The sequence below is a fragment of the Fundulus heteroclitus genome, chromosome 18, assembly GCF_011125445.2.
Source record: "Fundulus heteroclitus isolate FHET01 chromosome 18, MU-UCD_Fhet_4.1, whole genome shotgun sequence".
NCBI lineage: Eukaryota > Metazoa > Chordata > Actinopteri > Cyprinodontiformes > Fundulidae > Fundulus > Fundulus heteroclitus.
In genome coordinates, this window is record NC_046378.1 from 18924569 (window position 1) to 18941495 (window position 16927).

The following is a 16927-nucleotide window of genomic DNA, read 5'->3' on the forward strand; positions in this document are numbered from 1 at the left end:
TCTAATATTAACCTACATTGCTAAAATGCATAAGGAAGGAAAACTTTTATTCTATTGAACTTTTTTATTGACCCTTTTTTCTATGGTCGATACACGTCTATATATATATATATATATATATATATATATATATATATATATATATATATATATATATATATATATATATATATATATATATATATATCGTTATCGAATTATCGTTCAGCCCTGACTTGCGGTAAACTCTTATATAGTTCTTAAACCATTAATTTTTATTTTCAAATTCAAAGGATATTTCCCATTTGTACAATGTGATATTAATCTACTCCTGCAGGAGAAAATACATTTTTTTTAAGGATTCACCTCTTGTTCTTATGGCTGTGGGAGGTGGTGTAGGTGTGATCAAAAATGGTGTCAAAACACGCTTCAGCTGCTTTTAATCCTCTCCTGTAGGAAACCTGTGCCCACTGTGCGATAAGTGCTTTGATGACGATGACTGTGACAGTAGGAAGATGGAGTGCAGCCGCTGCAAGAAGTGGGTCCATGCCAAGTGTGAGAATCTTACAGGTAAGTAAGAAGAACCAAATAATAAAGCCCCCCCCCCCCCCCCCCCACGGGGGTCTGGGCCTCGACTGGCGACCCTGACGGACGGTCGACCGAGTGGCTGGGCGGCTTGGGTGACCAGTCGCTGCTCTGTCCCTCAGACGAAGCGTTTGAGCTGCTGTCAAAGCTGCCGCAGAGCGTCGCCTACACGTGCGGCAAATGCAGCGAGCGCCACCCGGCCGAGTGGAGGGCCGTGCTGGAGAGGGAGCTTCAGGGCTGCATTCGCAATGTGCTCAACGCGCTGCTCAACTCGCGCACATCCACTCACCTGCTACGCTACCGACAGGTGAGACACACACACATGCATTAGTGCATTAGGAGAGGTGCAGCCTCAGCCGCGTGAACTTTTCGGTGACGGCTGCTTTTGTTGATCGACAGGCGGTGAAGCCTCCGGAGCTGAATCCAGAAACGGAGGAGAGTCTTCCATCCCGGCGTTCCCCCGAGGGCCCGGATCCTCCGGTCCTCACAGAAGTTCCCCCGACCCCTCCCAGCGACTCCCCTCCAGACCTGGAGTCTGTGGAGAAAAAGATGGATCAGGGCCGTTATAACTCACTGGTAATTATGTTACCTCTGCTTTGGTTGCAAAGTGGTGCCTGTGGACCCAATTTCACATTAAGAGTCTGGTGCTCTTTTAATCAGAGGAAGTTATTTTTTTTATTTTTTTCTAACGTGGGTAGGTAAAGTGGGGATGCATCCGCTGTAAACCTTTAACGCCAGGACTTACCCAGACGATTGGAATCATTCAGGAATGAGGAGTTTCCTTGTTGTTACAGCGTTCTGTTGGGTTTCCTGCTGTACTGTGCTTTTATTTTTCTCTGTATTGACCTCTTCTGTCTAAATAGAGAGGCTACAATAAGCATAGTTCATGGCAAGGTGTAAACAATCCTGTCAAATAAACGGCACAGCTCGTTCTCTCCAGTTGGATTTCATTTTATAATCTGATGGAGGGACAAAAAAAGTGCTTTTTTTTTTTTTTTACTGAAGAGAATTTTGGATGCAGCTTTTAATGTTTGATTCATAGCTGAATGACACGGGCGCATTCCCGCTTAATGTCTCCCTGTTGTTCTTTCCATCTGATTCTTTGTGGCGATGTCCTCCGCTCTATCTCCTTTTATTTAAAAAATCAAAATAGTCCGGTAAGCCTCTTGGTCCTGGTGGCTCCTGCTGCAAGTGGCTCGCTAAACTTGGTGGTGATCCGCACAATAATAACCCTTAAATGGGCAGTATTGTAGTTAAAAATTAACAAATAAGGGGTAAATTATTGGTATGACCCTCGTTTTTTTCTTCGGCTCCTCTGTAGCTTCATCGCTCTCTACATCTGCCTTTCGTTTAAAAATAAAAACAGTCCAGTAAGCTCCTGGCTTATAGCTCCTGCTGCTAGTGGCTAGTTATCACGGTGATGATCCTTTGCCAAAAAGCTCACATTTCAATTCAATTCAATTTTATTTATATAGCACCAATTCATGAAGCATGTCATCTCAAGGCACTTTACAAAGTCAAATTCAATCATATTACACAGATTGATCAAAAATGTCCTATATAAGGAAACCAGTTGATTGCATCAAAGTCCCGACAAGCAGCATTCACTCCTGGAGAACCGTAGAGCCACAGGGAGAGTCGTCTGCATTGTTCATGGCTTTGCAGCAATCCCTCATACTGAGCAAGCATGAAGCGACAGTGGGAAGAAAAACCACCCATTAACGGGAAGGAAAAACCTCCACCGGGCTCAGTATGAACGCTCATCTGCCTCGACCGACTGGGGTTACAGAAGACAGAGCAGAGACACAACAAGAGAGACAAACAAGCACAGAAGCACACATTGATCTAGTAATCTGTTCTACATTAGATGGTAATAGCGGATGATCTGTCTTCCCTGGATGATGTCACAGTTAACAGAACGCCAGACCAGGTGTACCTACTATGAAGATAAAAGAGAGAGAGCAAAAAGTTAAAAGCTGAAATGACGACAGTCATTTCAATGTAATACAATGCAAAACTGGAGAACAGTAGAAATCAGCAGAGTGAGAAAATTAGACCCTGATGTCCTCCAGCAGCCTAGGCCTATCACAGCACAACTATAGAGATAGCTCAGGGTATGAGCCACTCTAACTATAAGCTTTGTCAAAAAGGAAAGTTTTAACATTAGTCTTAAAAGTAGACAGGGTGTCTGCCTCACGGACCAAAACTGGGAGTTGGTTCCACAGGAGAGGAGCCTGATAGCTAAAGGATCTGCCTCCCATTCTACTTTTAGAGACTCTAGGAACCACCAGCAGACCTGCAGTCTGAGAGCGAAGTGCTCTGTTAGGAACATACGGGGTAATCAGAGCTCTGATATATGATGGAGCTTGATTATTAAGGGCTTTATACGTTAGAAGGAGAATTTTAAATTCTATTCTTGATTTAACAGGAAGCCAATGAAGGGAAGCTAAAATTGGAGAAATATGATCCGTCTTGTTGATTTTCATCAGAACTCTTGCTGCAGCATTTTGGATCAGCTGAAGACTTCGAACTGCATTTTGTGAACTTCCTGATAGTAAAGAATTACAATAGTCCAGCCTTGAAGTAACAAATGCACGGACTAGTTTTTCAGCATCACCCCTGGAAATTTCATGACGGAAAGTTTTTTTTTTTTTTTTTTTTTTTTTAAAGTGACTCTCCAGTGGTATTTTGGGGCTGATTTGAGCAATTAATTTGAACCTGTACGCATGCCATCCCTGTCCTCAGTGGCGTCGCTCACCCTAGTGGTCACGTTTCATGACCTTTTTTCAATATATTATAATTAAAATCTAGTCAGTAAAATTGCCTTTTTAAATTTTAACTTCAAAAACTGCAGTTCACTTTTTAAGGAAGTACAGTGCGATGGTTTCAAAAAAAAAAAAAAAAAAAAGAGGAAAAAGACCAATAGTTACTTTTGGGACGATGTCAGCAAATGAGCAGCTGCCTCTGGCATCAGTAGACGAGCCTGGAATGTAGAGGATTAAATTATCACACACTGATCTCATCATTTCTTCTTTATTTTTGTCCGTCACACACCGATTGATTTTTACAGTCCTGCTGTGCTCGTGTTTCTGTCCTCCGTCTCCCAGGTGGAGTTCAGCGACGACGTGGCGCGAATCATTCAGGCAGCCATCAACGGCGACGGGGGCCAGCCTGAGAGCAGGAAAGCAAACAGTTTGGTCAAGTCTTTCTTCATACGGGTAAGAATCTTAAAACTAACTCGACTTTGCAGCCTTTCGGCAAAATGACAGCTAAAACAAAGAGAAGTAGCGTACTTACGACGCAGACAGCTTGAAAAAGTATTTCCCTCATGTTCGGACAAGGGTCGCCATTATGTAGTCAAGCGTAAGCATGGTGATCGATGAGGATCAGAGCCGTCCAACATCATCTTGCCCCCCCCCCAGCAAGACGGGTCTGTACTGACGTGTGAACTTCACTGAATGTTTTCCCTTTCAGCAAATGGACCGAATCTTCCCATGGTTCAAAGTGAAAGAGTCCAGGTTCTGGGAAAGGCAAAAAGTCTCTGCCAAGTGAGTTTCTATCCCATCGTAGCAAACATAATAGTGATTCAATTATGTTTGGAATTTGCCCTGTCTTGGTAACTACTATATAAACTGTGATTTGTCTTAGAGGTTATTTGAGATCGGAACATGCCGTCCCGAGCTCAAACTGGAAGGCGGAGAAATGAAATCGGGGGAAAACATTCTTTTTATAATCAGTCAAACGGAGGCTTACTCTAAAAGGAATAAAGTCTTGCAAGTCCGTATTCAAGTGAAAGGCCCCTGGCAGTCCGGCGCTTTCCGTCTCTGTGGTATTAACAAACGTGTGATGTGCTATCATTTCTTAAACCTCCAGTCCAAGTTATGTTTGTAATTACAGAGAAGCAGAAAGGTTTGACCAGTCATACCATACTGCTGTAATCTGAGCCCTTCCAGAAACCGTTGAGAAGATTGCAAAAAAGCGCTTCTCTGTAATTATTGAAATAAGAACTAAGAAGTTTTTACTTTTTTTTGTTCAAAGCTGAATCATCATCTTAATATTGGAAGGAACCATGAGGAAGTGAAATAATATTAGAAAACATACGACGGTGGAAATAAGTAGAAGTGGTTTTCTATTACTATGCCTCCTGGCGGCTCTTAAATATTACATTTATTCTCTCATTCTCAGTTCTTTGACCCCATTGACCCGTTTTTCTTTTTGCATGCTGGGGATTTTTCCCGACAACTTCATTCAGCCAGTAACCTCCTGCTCACTTACCCAGCCAGTCTGTTGGAGTTAGTTGTCAGATTTCTTACACCGTTTAATCAGCTTTGCCTCCCGGCTTTGTGGGAGGCAAACCGTAACGGTGTCGGATTGCGTTTGCGGTGCGTTTGCGGTTCACTCGTCAGCTCGGACCGTTGCGTTGTGTATGCCTTCAGCCGTTGCGTACGCTCCAGTGATCCACTGGTTACTGGTAGGATTTCTTTCTTGATGGCTCCTCTGCTGACCGCTGGGGCTTTAAAAGTTCAGATCATTAGCGGTGCTCAGCTTGACAGACACATGTTTGAGAAAGACTCTTTGGACGAGGTTCAGTGTTGGGTTTTTCCCCCTCTACACTGCAAAAACAGAACTAAAAATAAGTAAAGATTTCTTGAAATTAGTGCATTTGTCCTTGATTTGAGCAGGTAAATCAAATTATCTGCCATTAGGATGAGTATTTTTACCCCTAAAATAAGATAATTAGATATAATGCACTTGAAATAAGATGATGGAGATGAGTTGCTCCTGTTTTAAGTGGAAAAATCTTATTCCATTTGCAAAGCATCTTATTTACCTGCTCAAATCAAAGATAAATACACTCATTTTAAGAACATTTTAGTTATTTTTATTTCGGTTTTTGCAGTGTACATCTGTGTTTCAATGCTAGGTATCCGTTCATGCTCACCTTTCAGCCTGATCACCCCTCACTGGTAAATTAATTGGGTTCTGTTCATTTAAATATGCCAGTTCAGAACAAATATCTCAAAGTACTTTACTTTAAAACAAGTAGATCCAGTCCATACAGTTCAGTTTAATCATGATCAGGTTGTGTTGGTTATTTAGGGCAAGTTGGTTAAAAGTTAGTTAGAAACCATTCGCCGTTAACAGCCGTAGACTCAGTGTGAGCTGCTGTGACCAATCTGGGTTTGAGAATACAGGAAGGAGATTAAAAATCCCAGAAATTCTCGCCAAGGAGGACCAAAAGCAAGTACTCGTGCAGCAATAGCTCAGAGAAAATGTTTGCTTAGTAGAGAGACACAACTAATCTCCAGCGTTTTTAAAGGACTCCTGTTTATGGCACGGAAAAAGCAAAGAAAGGACTCTGACTAAGCGGCAACAGCACTTTTCTCAGTGGCTTTGTTCGAGAAGGAGACACGGCTAAACATAAATACTCTGAGCCAGGAGGGTGGATAGAGACACAGTTCAACACAGAATCAGAGAGCCAGGGATACTTCCTGTGGTAAAGAGAAGCCAGAGAGATTATACGCAGATAACGGCTGCTTTGTTGGTTGCTTCTTCCGTCAAACATATGCAGCACTGAGCCGTGAATACTCTCTACGGAAAAAGCTTGATGGAAAGTGATTAGCACTGCTCATCTTTTTAGGATAAATGTTTTTTTTTTTATACTTTCCAACACGGGGGTGCTACTTTGATGTTTGATGTTTAGCACTGGGAAGCCTAAAGACTTTTTTTTTTTTTTTTAACACACTGCAAAAAGGAAACTAAAAATAAGCAAAACTTTCTTGAAATTAGTGTATTTTTCCTTGATTAGAGCAGGTAGATAAGACTATTTGCCAATGGAATAAGATTTTTGCACTTAAATAGGAACAATTCATCTCTAAAATAAGATAATTAGACATCCTGCACTTGAAATAAGACGATGGAGATGAATTGTTCCTGTTTTAAGTGCAAAAGTCTTATTCCATTGGCAAATAGTCTTATCAACCTGCTCTAATCAAGGAAAAATACACTAATTTCAAGAAAGTTTTGCTTAATTTTAGTTCTGTTTTTGCAGTGCATGGCCGGGATTTACTGTAGAACATTAGTTTTCATGTTCACATGATCCCTACCTTTTGGTTTATTGAACATCCTGGACTCACGGACCTACCCTGAGTGATGAAAACCCATTTTTATCTCCTTTCGGAGAGCATATTTTCCCCAGCTTTTCTGTAATTACTAGGCTGTTTAATCATTCATAAATATTTTTGAAGGATTTCTTTTTAAATATTTTTTTCTCCCCTAACGCCGGGGCATGTTGACTATTACCGCCCCAGCCGTCCCAGATTCAAAAGTATACGTAATATTTGTCACACCAAGGTGTTTTTTTCACCAGCAGTGGGCTTCTCCCCAACGCCGTCCTTCCTCCGTCCCTGGACCACAACTACGCCCAGTGGCAGGAGAGCCAGGAGCTCTGCCGTGCGGTGCACCCCCATTTCATGAGAAAGATCATCCCAGCTCCGCAGCCCAAGAACCCCGGCGAACTTGATTCCCCGGCTTCACCTCCTCCGCTACCTCCACCACCTGCACTCTTGCCAGGTAAGCCAAACATTTTAAAAGACTCCAAAATGCAGACACACAGGTTGGCTTTCTTCATTTACCTTTCCCTTTTTGGACTTTTACTTTCTCTTCAGACCACGATGACACCCCTGAGCCCCCTCCTCCTCCTCCTCCTCCTCCTCCTCCTTCGGGCATCACTGATAACAGGCACTGTGTTCTGTGCCTCCATTACGGAGACGAGAACACCAACGTAAGTCCCTATCAATCTTAACCCCGCTCGGTAGCATCCAGAAGGGCTGAGTGCTCACCGCCTGGAAACATCTCTTTCTGCTTCAGGACTGCGGCCGGCTGCTGTACATCGGTCAGAACGAGTGGGCCCACGTGAACTGCGCTCTTTGGTCTGCGGAGGTGTTCGAAGACGACGACGGCGCTTTGAAAAACGTTCACGCGGCTGTGCTCAGGGGGAGGAAAACGGTGAGACGGGTCGGCCGAGGTGATCGCTTCTTTTCAGCGTGCTGTTTTTTTTCCCCGCAGACGTCAGCAACCCCCCCGCTGTGCTTTCTGTTCAGACCTGTGAGCGGTGTGAAAAGACGGGGGCCACGGTGGGCTGCTGCCTCGCCTCCTGCACCGGTAACTACCACTTCATGTGTGCCCGCCAGTGTCACTGCGCGTTCCTGGAAGACAGGAAGGTCTACTGCCCGAAGCACAGGGACCTCATCAAAGGAGAGGTAGGAGCATTTAAAAAAAAAAAAAAAATACAGAACGATTACCTACTGATATGCCTTGACGTTTTTTTCCACTTTTTCTTTTTACATTGTAAGCACAAGATCAATGTATTTTATTGGGATTTTATGTGGGAGAGCAACATAAATGGGCTCTTAGTTTTGAATTAGAAGGGGGAAAAATGAAATCATGAAATTTAAAGTGTCACAGCGACTCGTCAGTCTCGGTCTAACCCCATCTTCTGCATCTTCTTCTCTCGCACACTGCAAAAAGGGAACTAAAAGTGAGTACAATTTTCTTGAAATTAGTGTATTTATCCTTGATTTGGGCAGGTAAATAAGTTTATTTGCCAATGGAATGAGTATTTTGATACCTAACATAAGATAATTGGATAAACTGCACTTGAAATAAGATGGTGGAGATCAATTGTTCCTATTTTAAGTGCAAAAATCTTATTCCATTGGCAAATAGTCTTATTTACCTGCTCAAAACAAGGAAAAATACATTAATTTCAAGAAAATTTTACTTACTTTTAGTTCCCTTTTTGCAGTGCACCAACTACTACCTCCATGTCCTCTTTCACTCCATCCATAAATCCCCAATTTGAACTTTTCTCCAGGCCTCCTTCCTGTTTAGTTCCAGCCGAAAACCAATCTACCTGTTCTGTACATGTCAAACGTCTAACATGAGCTTTTCCTCTGATGTACTCGTTCCTCATCCTATCAATCCTCATTACTCCCAAACAGAACCTCCACATCTTCCTCTCGGCTACATCCTGCTCTGCTTCCCGTCTCTTCCTCACTTCTACTGTCTTATAACCAAACGTCGCTGGTCTCACCGCCATTCGTTTCACTTTTATACCCCTTGGGAAAATGCAGTGAAACCAACTGGCTTCAGAAGTCACCTGATTAGTTTAGTCCACCAGTGTGTAAATCCAGGACTTCCTGGAAGCAAACCTGTTTGTTCGGCGGTTTTAGGTTAAAGGTATAAAGCCACATAATATGCTTGTAAAATAAGGTTATCTACACCAAGCCTCCATCTTGATAGTGTTTTTGATCGTCCTTTTTGATCTGAAAGATAATTCGCTCTCGGGCGCGATTAACAAACAGATATAAACAGACGTGGCGACTTCTAGCGAAAGTATTGCAGAACTGTCATAGTTTCAGTTTGCTTAATTTAAAAATCACTTGTAAATAATGCCGGACTGAGCCTGACCCTCTGCAATGCCTCGCAGTAAAGCGGCAGCTCAGTGTGATCGAAGAGCAGCCGTTATTAATTAAACACACCACAATAAATGGAACTAAAAGTAAGTAATATTTTCTTGAAATCAGTGTATTTTTCCTTGATTTGAGCAGCTAAATAAGACTACTTGCTAATGGAATAAGAGTTTTGCATTTAAAATAAGAACATTTAATCTCCATCGTCTTATTTCAAGTGCCAGATATCTAATTAGCTTATCTTAGGGGTAAAATGACTCATTCCATTTGCAAATAGTCTTATTTAACTGCTCAAATCAAGGAAAAATCTACTAAATTTAAGTGTACACCGATCAATGAAAACTATAACAGCCTCATATCAGAACATTTACTCACGTCGGTCAACTCTGTGGTCACATCTGAATGATCGGCAGCTTTAGCGTCCACTTCAGTGAACACCAACATTCCTCCTGTATTCCCAGTGACATTCCAGTCTTTTCCCTCTTGGAATCATATTGTTTTGCATTTGTTTTTTTCCACTGGATCTTGGACCTTCATTGTTTCGCTTAGTAGATGCTAATAGCCTTTAGTCGCTTCCTTGTTTTACCCCCTGCTGAGCATGCGCAGTACGTACGTTCGTTATTATAAATATACACAAAAGGCTTTATTTACTAACATATTGTGCGAAAACAAAGCATAAAACACCAAAATAACAAATAAAACTTTCAGAAGAACTTTGTATGCAACCAGAGAGAGCTACTGACGTATTAAAGAGAAGGTCAAATTACGTGTTCATGTGTTAGAACGGTCCAGTCAAAGTCCCGGCCTGAATCTGTGGCAAGAGTTAAAAAAATGCTGCTCACAGACGCTCTCCATCCAATCTGACTTAAGCTTGAGAAAAATGGCCAAATCTTTCCGTCTCTAAATGTGGAAAGCTGGTAAAGAGATGAAACACCCAAAAGACTTGGAGCCGTACTCTCATTGATAGACGGCTCAACAAAAGCATTGATCCTCAGGAGCTGAATTATAAATGCATCAACGACACCTTGCATCATTTTCCTCTGTGCATTTATGAATTACTTTGTGTTACTTTATCAGTTAAAACCCTGTAAAACGCTAAAGTTTGTGCTTTTCTGACGAAACGTGAAAAAGTCAAATGAATACGAATCCTTTTGCCAGGTGCTGCGGATAGCAGAAGAAGCCCATGAGCTAGTCCCCCCCCACCTCATCTAGTCTTTGTTTGTGTGCTTTCCTACAAGGTGGTGACGAGGTTTGAGGTAACCCGCCGGATCCTGGTGGACCTCGGAGGGATTAGCCTCAGGAGGAAGTGGCTGGCAGGGTTGGAGCCTGAAAATGTCCACATGATAATAGGTGATTTACTGCCGCTAAACATAGATTATCTTTTTTTTCTTCTTTTTCTTTTGAAAGCCTGTAAATTCTTACTCTTTATTCCCGCTGTGTGTTGAACGCTGACTGAAACACTGTCACTGCAGGCTCCATGACCATTGACTGTCTGGGAAAGCTGACCGAACTCTCCGACTGCAAACGCAAGCTCTTCCCCGTCGGATACCAGTGAGTCGCGTTTGAAACCCGAACGCCGTCCTCGTCCTTCTCTGTGACGGGACAGAAGCGAACCGCTTTAGCCGCGGAGGAAGTTGATGTTGCTCGTCGAGCTAAACGCGCTTTTTGCTTTCCTCAGGTGCTCGAGGGTGTACTGGAGCACTTTGGACGCCCGAAAGCGATGCGTGTATACCTGCAAGATATTAGTTTGTCATCCCCCGGTGGCAGAGGCTGACGTGAAGAGCGCCATGGGTCCTGAGGAGAATCGCACCATTGCACACAGCCCACCTCCTATCACAGGTAACAACTCGCTGTGTCTGTTTCTGTTTCCTCAACTGCACAAAGGGAACTAAAAGTAAGTGAAATTTACTTGAAATCAATGTATTTTTCCTTGATTTGAGCAGCTAAATAAGACTATTTGCCAATGGAATAAGATTGTTGCACTTAAAATAGGAACACTTCTTCTCCATCGTCTTATTCCAAGTGCAGGAAATCTAATTATCTTATTGTAGAGATGAATTGTTCCTATTTTAAGTGCACAAATCTTATTCCATTGGCAAAAAGTCTTATTTAGCTGCTAAAATCAAGGAAAAATACAATGATTTCAAGAAAATTTCACTTCCTTTTAGTTCCCTTTTTGCAGTGTGAGTGATCCAGACAGGTTTGGAAAACCGTGCGTGTCGGGTTAATTAGTCTCTGAATAGCCCCCGGGTATAAGTGTACGACCCGCAGTTGAGCTCCTCGTTGTGTTTTTCTTTTTTTATAACATTATGGCTGTTTTTTTTTTTTGTTTTTTTTTTGTGAGTGAGAAAGACGAACACCAATTAAGCCCATTTATAAAACATTATGCATGTCACCTACGCTATATGTGCTCCGGGTTTGTATTCTTGACTTTCGGCTTGATGACATCTCACATCGCAGGAGGGAGCGTAATCAAAAGCGTTACCAGAGGGTCCCGCAGTTTTTTGTTGTTGTTTGTTTTCTACCTCGCAATTTAACAGTAATTGTGCTACATTTGTGCTTTTGATTTATAGAGTTTCCTGATCCATTTGAGTCACCGAGACGCTCCGAAAACCTCTCGCCTGCAAATACCCCGAAGCTGAGGGTTTACACCAGAAACAGGCATCCCAGCTACCCCCCCTGCCAGCGCTCCATCGACTCCAAACACCTGTCCTCTCTAGGTAGCAATGGGCGCTTTCTGTTGATGCGACTAAGGCTAGGTTCACACTGCAGGCCTTGATGCTCAATTCCGTTTTTTTTTTTTTTTTTTTTTTTGTGAAATCTGATTTTTTTTTTTTTTTTTTTTTGCGTGTCCGTTCACACAATATATGCGACTTGTATGTGATCTCCTGTGTGAACTGCATTCATACGCCTAAGTGTCCTGCATGCGCAGTTGAGGACGCGATGACGTCATACGTAGCAAGCGTGCTCATTGTTTGCGAAAGTAAACATGGATCGTAATGCTGCAGCGTATCTTGTGTTCTTTACATTATTCTCCAACCGGAGCAGCACATTACTGACGTAATCTTTTTATGAATATCGAAAAGGAAGAGAGCCAAATTTTAGCGACGTGAGCGGCTTTACTGATACGGACTTCATTCATAATTTTCGAATGTTAAAGGCAACATTTATGTGCGTCTGAACAGATCTCTTTAGCACTCTCATGTAAAAACACACATCTTCGGCGGCCGTAGCAGCGAGTAAACGCGTTGCCGTGGGGCTGTATGGACTTGCAAAAGGTGCTTGTTACCGCACAATAGCCAACCTCTTTTTTTTTTTTTTTTTTTTTAAGCCAACCTCTTTGGTAAAGCCAGGTCCACCGTTAGTGACGTTTGTCGAGTATCAATGACGTACAGGTCGGATGAATGTGACCTGGCCGTACGGATACAGGTCGTATTTGAAAAGATCAGATACGTATCGGATTCAGGACCACACTGCAAAAACGGAAGTAAACACAAGTCATATTTTCTTAAAATGATTGTATTTGTCCTTGATTTGAGTGGGTAAATAAGATGATCTGCCAATGGAATAAGACTTTTGCTCTTAAAACAGGAACAACTCATCTCCATCGTCTTATTTCAAGTGCAGGATGTCTAATTATCCTATTTTAGGGGTCAAAAAAACTCATTCCATTGGCAGATAATCTTATTTATCTGCTCAAATCTAGGACAAAAACACAAATTTTAAGAACATTTTACTTATTTTTAGATCCGTTTTGCAGTGCACATATCCAAGCGGCCTGGGTCACATTTGAAAAAATCCAATCTGTGTTGTTCAGACTGTCATGAAAAGATCAGATACAGGTCGCATATGGGCAAAAAAAATCGGAATTGGGTCACTTCAGGCTGCAGTGTGAACGTAGCCTAAGTTTCCAAATGGCTAACAATATTTTCCGAGAGTGTTTTGCGAAACTTTAATCCGTCTTCGTTTCTTTTATTTTAGAGAGAATCTCGCTGCCCCACGGCCAGGCTGTGGGAGACTCTCCGGAGAACCCGAGCATTCGCAGCGTCGACTCCAGGCGTCACAGCTCCCCTTCCCTCTCCCCTCCTCCTCCTCCTCCTCCTCCCCACCAGCTGAACAGGCAGAGAAGCGTGACCTCCTCGGCCCAGCATTTGTCACGTCCCCTCACCTCGCCGCCTCCTCTCATCCCCTCCCCGGCCAGAGACCCCGAAAAATCCAAACACCTCATCAAAGACTCAAAGAAGAATCCAGTCCAAAGAGACGGGGACAGGGGTAGATCCTTCTCCACCGACGGGAACAGGCCGCAGCCGGCGAGAGAACAGGGTCCGAGGGACGCGGACAAGGGAAGGACGTCGAGCCGGGACCAAGCGCCCAAGGAGTCGGATAAGAGCAGATCACCCAGAGAACATGCGCCAAAAGACTTGGACAAGGGTGAAATGTCAGCCAAAGAGCCAGAAAAGCGGCGAGACTCGGGTCTGAAGGAACCCGAGAGTGGAAGACAGCTGAGCAGAGACCCTTCAAGGGATTCTGAAAAGGGCCGGCTTGCAAACAAAGACTCGAGCAATAGAGAAACGGACAAGAATAAGACCTCCTTTAAAAATCCTAACCACAAGGGCATAGACAAATCTAGGTCTCTCAGCAGAGAGGCGGGACAAAGGGACTCTGAGAAACACAGACAGCGCAGCAGGGACGACGGGAAAGACGCGGGTAAAGATAGACCGCCGAGCAGGGATTCTGACAAGGGTAGACCCTCCTCCAGAGATTCCAGCTACAGAAGCGCCGAGCGAAGCCGAGACTCCGGCTCAGGGAAAGACGGTCAGTCCAGGCGGACCGGAAGTGAGAGCAAGAGTCCAAGATCGGCGCCTGTCGGCTCAGGACAGGCTTCCCCGCCAGTGGGGACGGCTGCCCTCTCAGGTCAGCAGAGGAGCGGAGGCACCAAACAGGTCGACAAGCAGGCGAGACACGGGGGCAAAGACCACGACGGTCTAGGCTCGCTGCCTCGTCACCGACCCAATCCGCCCTCCAGCGTCCTCCCGTCCAAGGACAAGCCCAGCTCAGGGAAGGAGAGTAGCAGCACCACTGGAAATATCACACTGTCTCCACTACCCAAGGAATCCGTCGTTGGGAAATCCGCCTCCCCGCAGAAGTCCAGCGCACTGAAGTCAAACGATTACTCTCCGGGTCCAGCGGGGAAGGCTCTGTTTTCCTCGCGGACATCAGTGGAAGACGACGCTGGTAAACGGGGCTCCCTGCACCTGAGCTCCCCGGCTGCCAAAGATAAACACCCCAAAGTCAAATCAGCGGGCAGCAGAGAGGCGTCCAAAGACAGAGACCGGGAGAAGACCCACCAGAACAGCAGCAGCAGCAAAGCTCCGCTTCTCAACAACAACAACAGCAACGCAAAAACCACAGGCAGCTCCAACACGCACGCGCCAAACTCCAGCTCCTACAACAGCAAAGCTCCGGCGCTGGGAAACAGCACCAAAGCCCAAGGGAAGCCCCAGGAGAAGCAGCAGAACCAGGGAGAGGGCAGGTCGTCCGCCAAGAGCAGAGACGGCTACCCGTTTCCAGACAGGAAGTACGGCGGCAATCCAGAAAGCTTCCAGCAGCTGCAGCAGATTGGTCTGGCTGCAGAGAAAGGCGAGGTGAGCGCGCCTCAGCCTCACGCCAAACCCAAAACCAACCCGCTGTCCGTGTCCTCCAGAGACAAGAAGCGGCCAGTCAAGCCTTCTCCTCTCACTCCGCTCAAGGCCGACGTGAAGTCTGACCCTAACGGGAGGCAGTCTTCCTGTCCTACCAGCACCTCTTCCAACGTCTCCCCTGCTGGACAGGGGACCCATCGCTCCGCCCCGTCCCCCATGTTCTCCTCGCCCTCCGCCAGCAGCAGCGACAGCTCCGAGTCCGACGCCCAGACGCAGGCGGAGGAAGACGAGCTGCGCAAAAACCGCCCGCGCCACAGGCTCCGGGACCACCGCGGCCTCCTCTCTCAGTGCACGGCGGAGGAAGAGGAGGAGGAGGAGGAGGACGACGGCGAAGGCCCGGACGACGACAGAGGCATGGAGGACAAGCATCACGAGGACGACAGCGACGGCTCCGGGTCCGCCAAGAGGCGTTACCCGCGGCGCAGCGCCCGCGCCCGGTCCAACATGTTCTTCGGGCTCACGCCGTTTTACGGCGTCCGCTCGTACGGCGAGGAGGACATCCCCTTCTACGGCAGCGGGGACGGCGCGGGCGCCGTGGTCAAGCGGAGGACCGGCCGACGGAAGAAGTCCGCCGAGGGGCAGGTGGACGGAGCGGACGACATGAGCACCTCGTCCTCGTCCGCGGACAGCGGCGAGGATGAGGACGGCGGAATGAAGAGCAGGGGCACAGACTCTTACTACTACAACTTCACCCGGACGATAATCAACCCCGGTCTTCCGTCCATAGAGGGCTTGGACGATTGCTTGGGACGGGGGTCCCAGCTTCAGCGCTTTCTGAAAGACGAGGAGCAGCAGCAGCAGAGGGCTCAGGGGAAAACGGAGGAGGACATGCTGAGTTCTTTGTGAGTACACAAACATTTTGATAGTTTTTTTTTGGCTGCACCAATCAGAGATTTTCAAGCCGATTTCCATTCCTGGAATTTGGTAATTTGGATACAAATTATAGCTGATTGTGTCTTATAAAATAAATAGGCAAGGCAAGGCAAATTTATTTATATAGCACAATTCAGTATAGGGACAATGCAAAGTGCTTTACATGATTATAATATAGCAAATTAAAACTGAATAAAAGCAAGTAGGAATAAAATGTAGATAGAAATTAGAACAAAAAAGTGGTGATTCAGTTAACTAGAACAGTTGAACGCAATCCTAAACAAATGTGTTTTTAATCTCGATTTAAAGGAACTCAGGCTTTCCGCACTTTTACAATTTTCTGGAAGTTTGTTCCAGATAAGTGGAGCATAGGAACTAAATGCTGCTTCTCCGTGTTTAGTTCTGGTTCTAGGTATGCAGAGAAGGCTGGAGCCAGAAAACCTTAGTGGTCTGGAGGATTGATACGCTGATAACAAGTCTGTGATGTATTTAGGTGCTAAGCCACTTAGGGATTTATAGACTAACAGAAGTATTTTAAAGTCTATTCTCTGAGATACAGGGAGCCAGTGTAAGGACTTTAGAACTGGGGTGATGTGCTCTACTTTCTTAGTCTTAGTGAGGACGCGGGCAGCAGCGTTCTGGATCAGCTGCAGCTGTCTGATCCACTTTTTAGGCAGACCTGTGAAAACACCATTGCAGTAATCAATTCTACTAAAAATAAACGCATGGATTAGTTTTTCCAGATCCTGCTGAGACATCAGTCCTTTAATCCTAGAAATGTTCTTCAGGTGATAGAAAGCCGACCTTGTAATTATCTTTAGATTCTTTTGATTTTAATAGAGCACTTATTACATTTTTGAAGGAAACAGGATTATACATTCGAATTTAGATTAAAGGGAGACATTCTGGTCCACACTCCAGCACAGTAGATGGCGATAATGCATCTTGACGTTAGATGTCACCCGCAAGTAAAAATCACAAAGAAGAAGAAGATTATTCCTGGAATTTTGTTATTTGGATACAAATTTTAGCTGATTGTGTTTTTAGAAAGTATGAAAACCAACAAAGTACTTTGAGAATTGGATAGTTAACAGTTCTTAGTCTTAACCATGTTTTAAAATGGTAAACTAAAAGAAAGTTACAGAGCTGCCTCTTTCTGCATCACTAAAAGCCTGCATATCTAGTAAAACTCTCCAGACTAGAGTACAGAGGTAGAAGTACATCTCCTTTGCTGCTTTACCAGACAGGATATTGCTCTTTAACTTTTTGTTTGTGACATGTTGCGCCCCATATCATAAAAAATATTCCCTTTCT

At 44.6% G+C, this 16927-nt stretch overlaps 1 protein-coding gene across 4 annotated transcripts in view; it reads left to right on the plus strand.

Annotated features, from left to right (window-relative positions):
• Positions 1–16927, plus strand: part of kmt2a (lysine (K)-specific methyltransferase 2A) — a 58788-nt gene that overhangs the window by 26760 nt on the left and 15101 nt on the right. For 3 of the 4 annotated variants that reach the window (XM_036149967.1, XM_036149968.1, XM_036149970.1), the window contains 14 exons: positions 436–549; positions 687–871; positions 964–1140; positions 3672–3782; positions 4039–4112; positions 6935–7137; positions 7233–7348; positions 7435–7572; positions 7668–7826; positions 10277–10388; positions 10511–10589; positions 10717–10877; positions 11612–11758; positions 13020–15582. In XM_036149967.1, coding sequence (XP_036005860.1) covers positions 436–549; positions 687–871; positions 964–1140; positions 3672–3782; positions 4039–4112; positions 6935–7137; positions 7233–7348; positions 7435–7572; positions 7668–7826; positions 10277–10388; positions 10511–10589; positions 10717–10877; positions 11612–11758; positions 13020–15582 — 4339 coding nt within the window. The remainder of the gene's footprint in view (positions 1–435; positions 550–686; positions 872–963; positions 1141–3671; positions 3783–4038; positions 4113–6934; positions 7138–7232; positions 7349–7434; positions 7573–7667; positions 7827–10276; positions 10389–10510; positions 10590–10716; positions 10878–11611; positions 11759–13019; positions 15583–16927) is intronic. The other variant, XM_036149969.1, reaches the window with a different exon arrangement.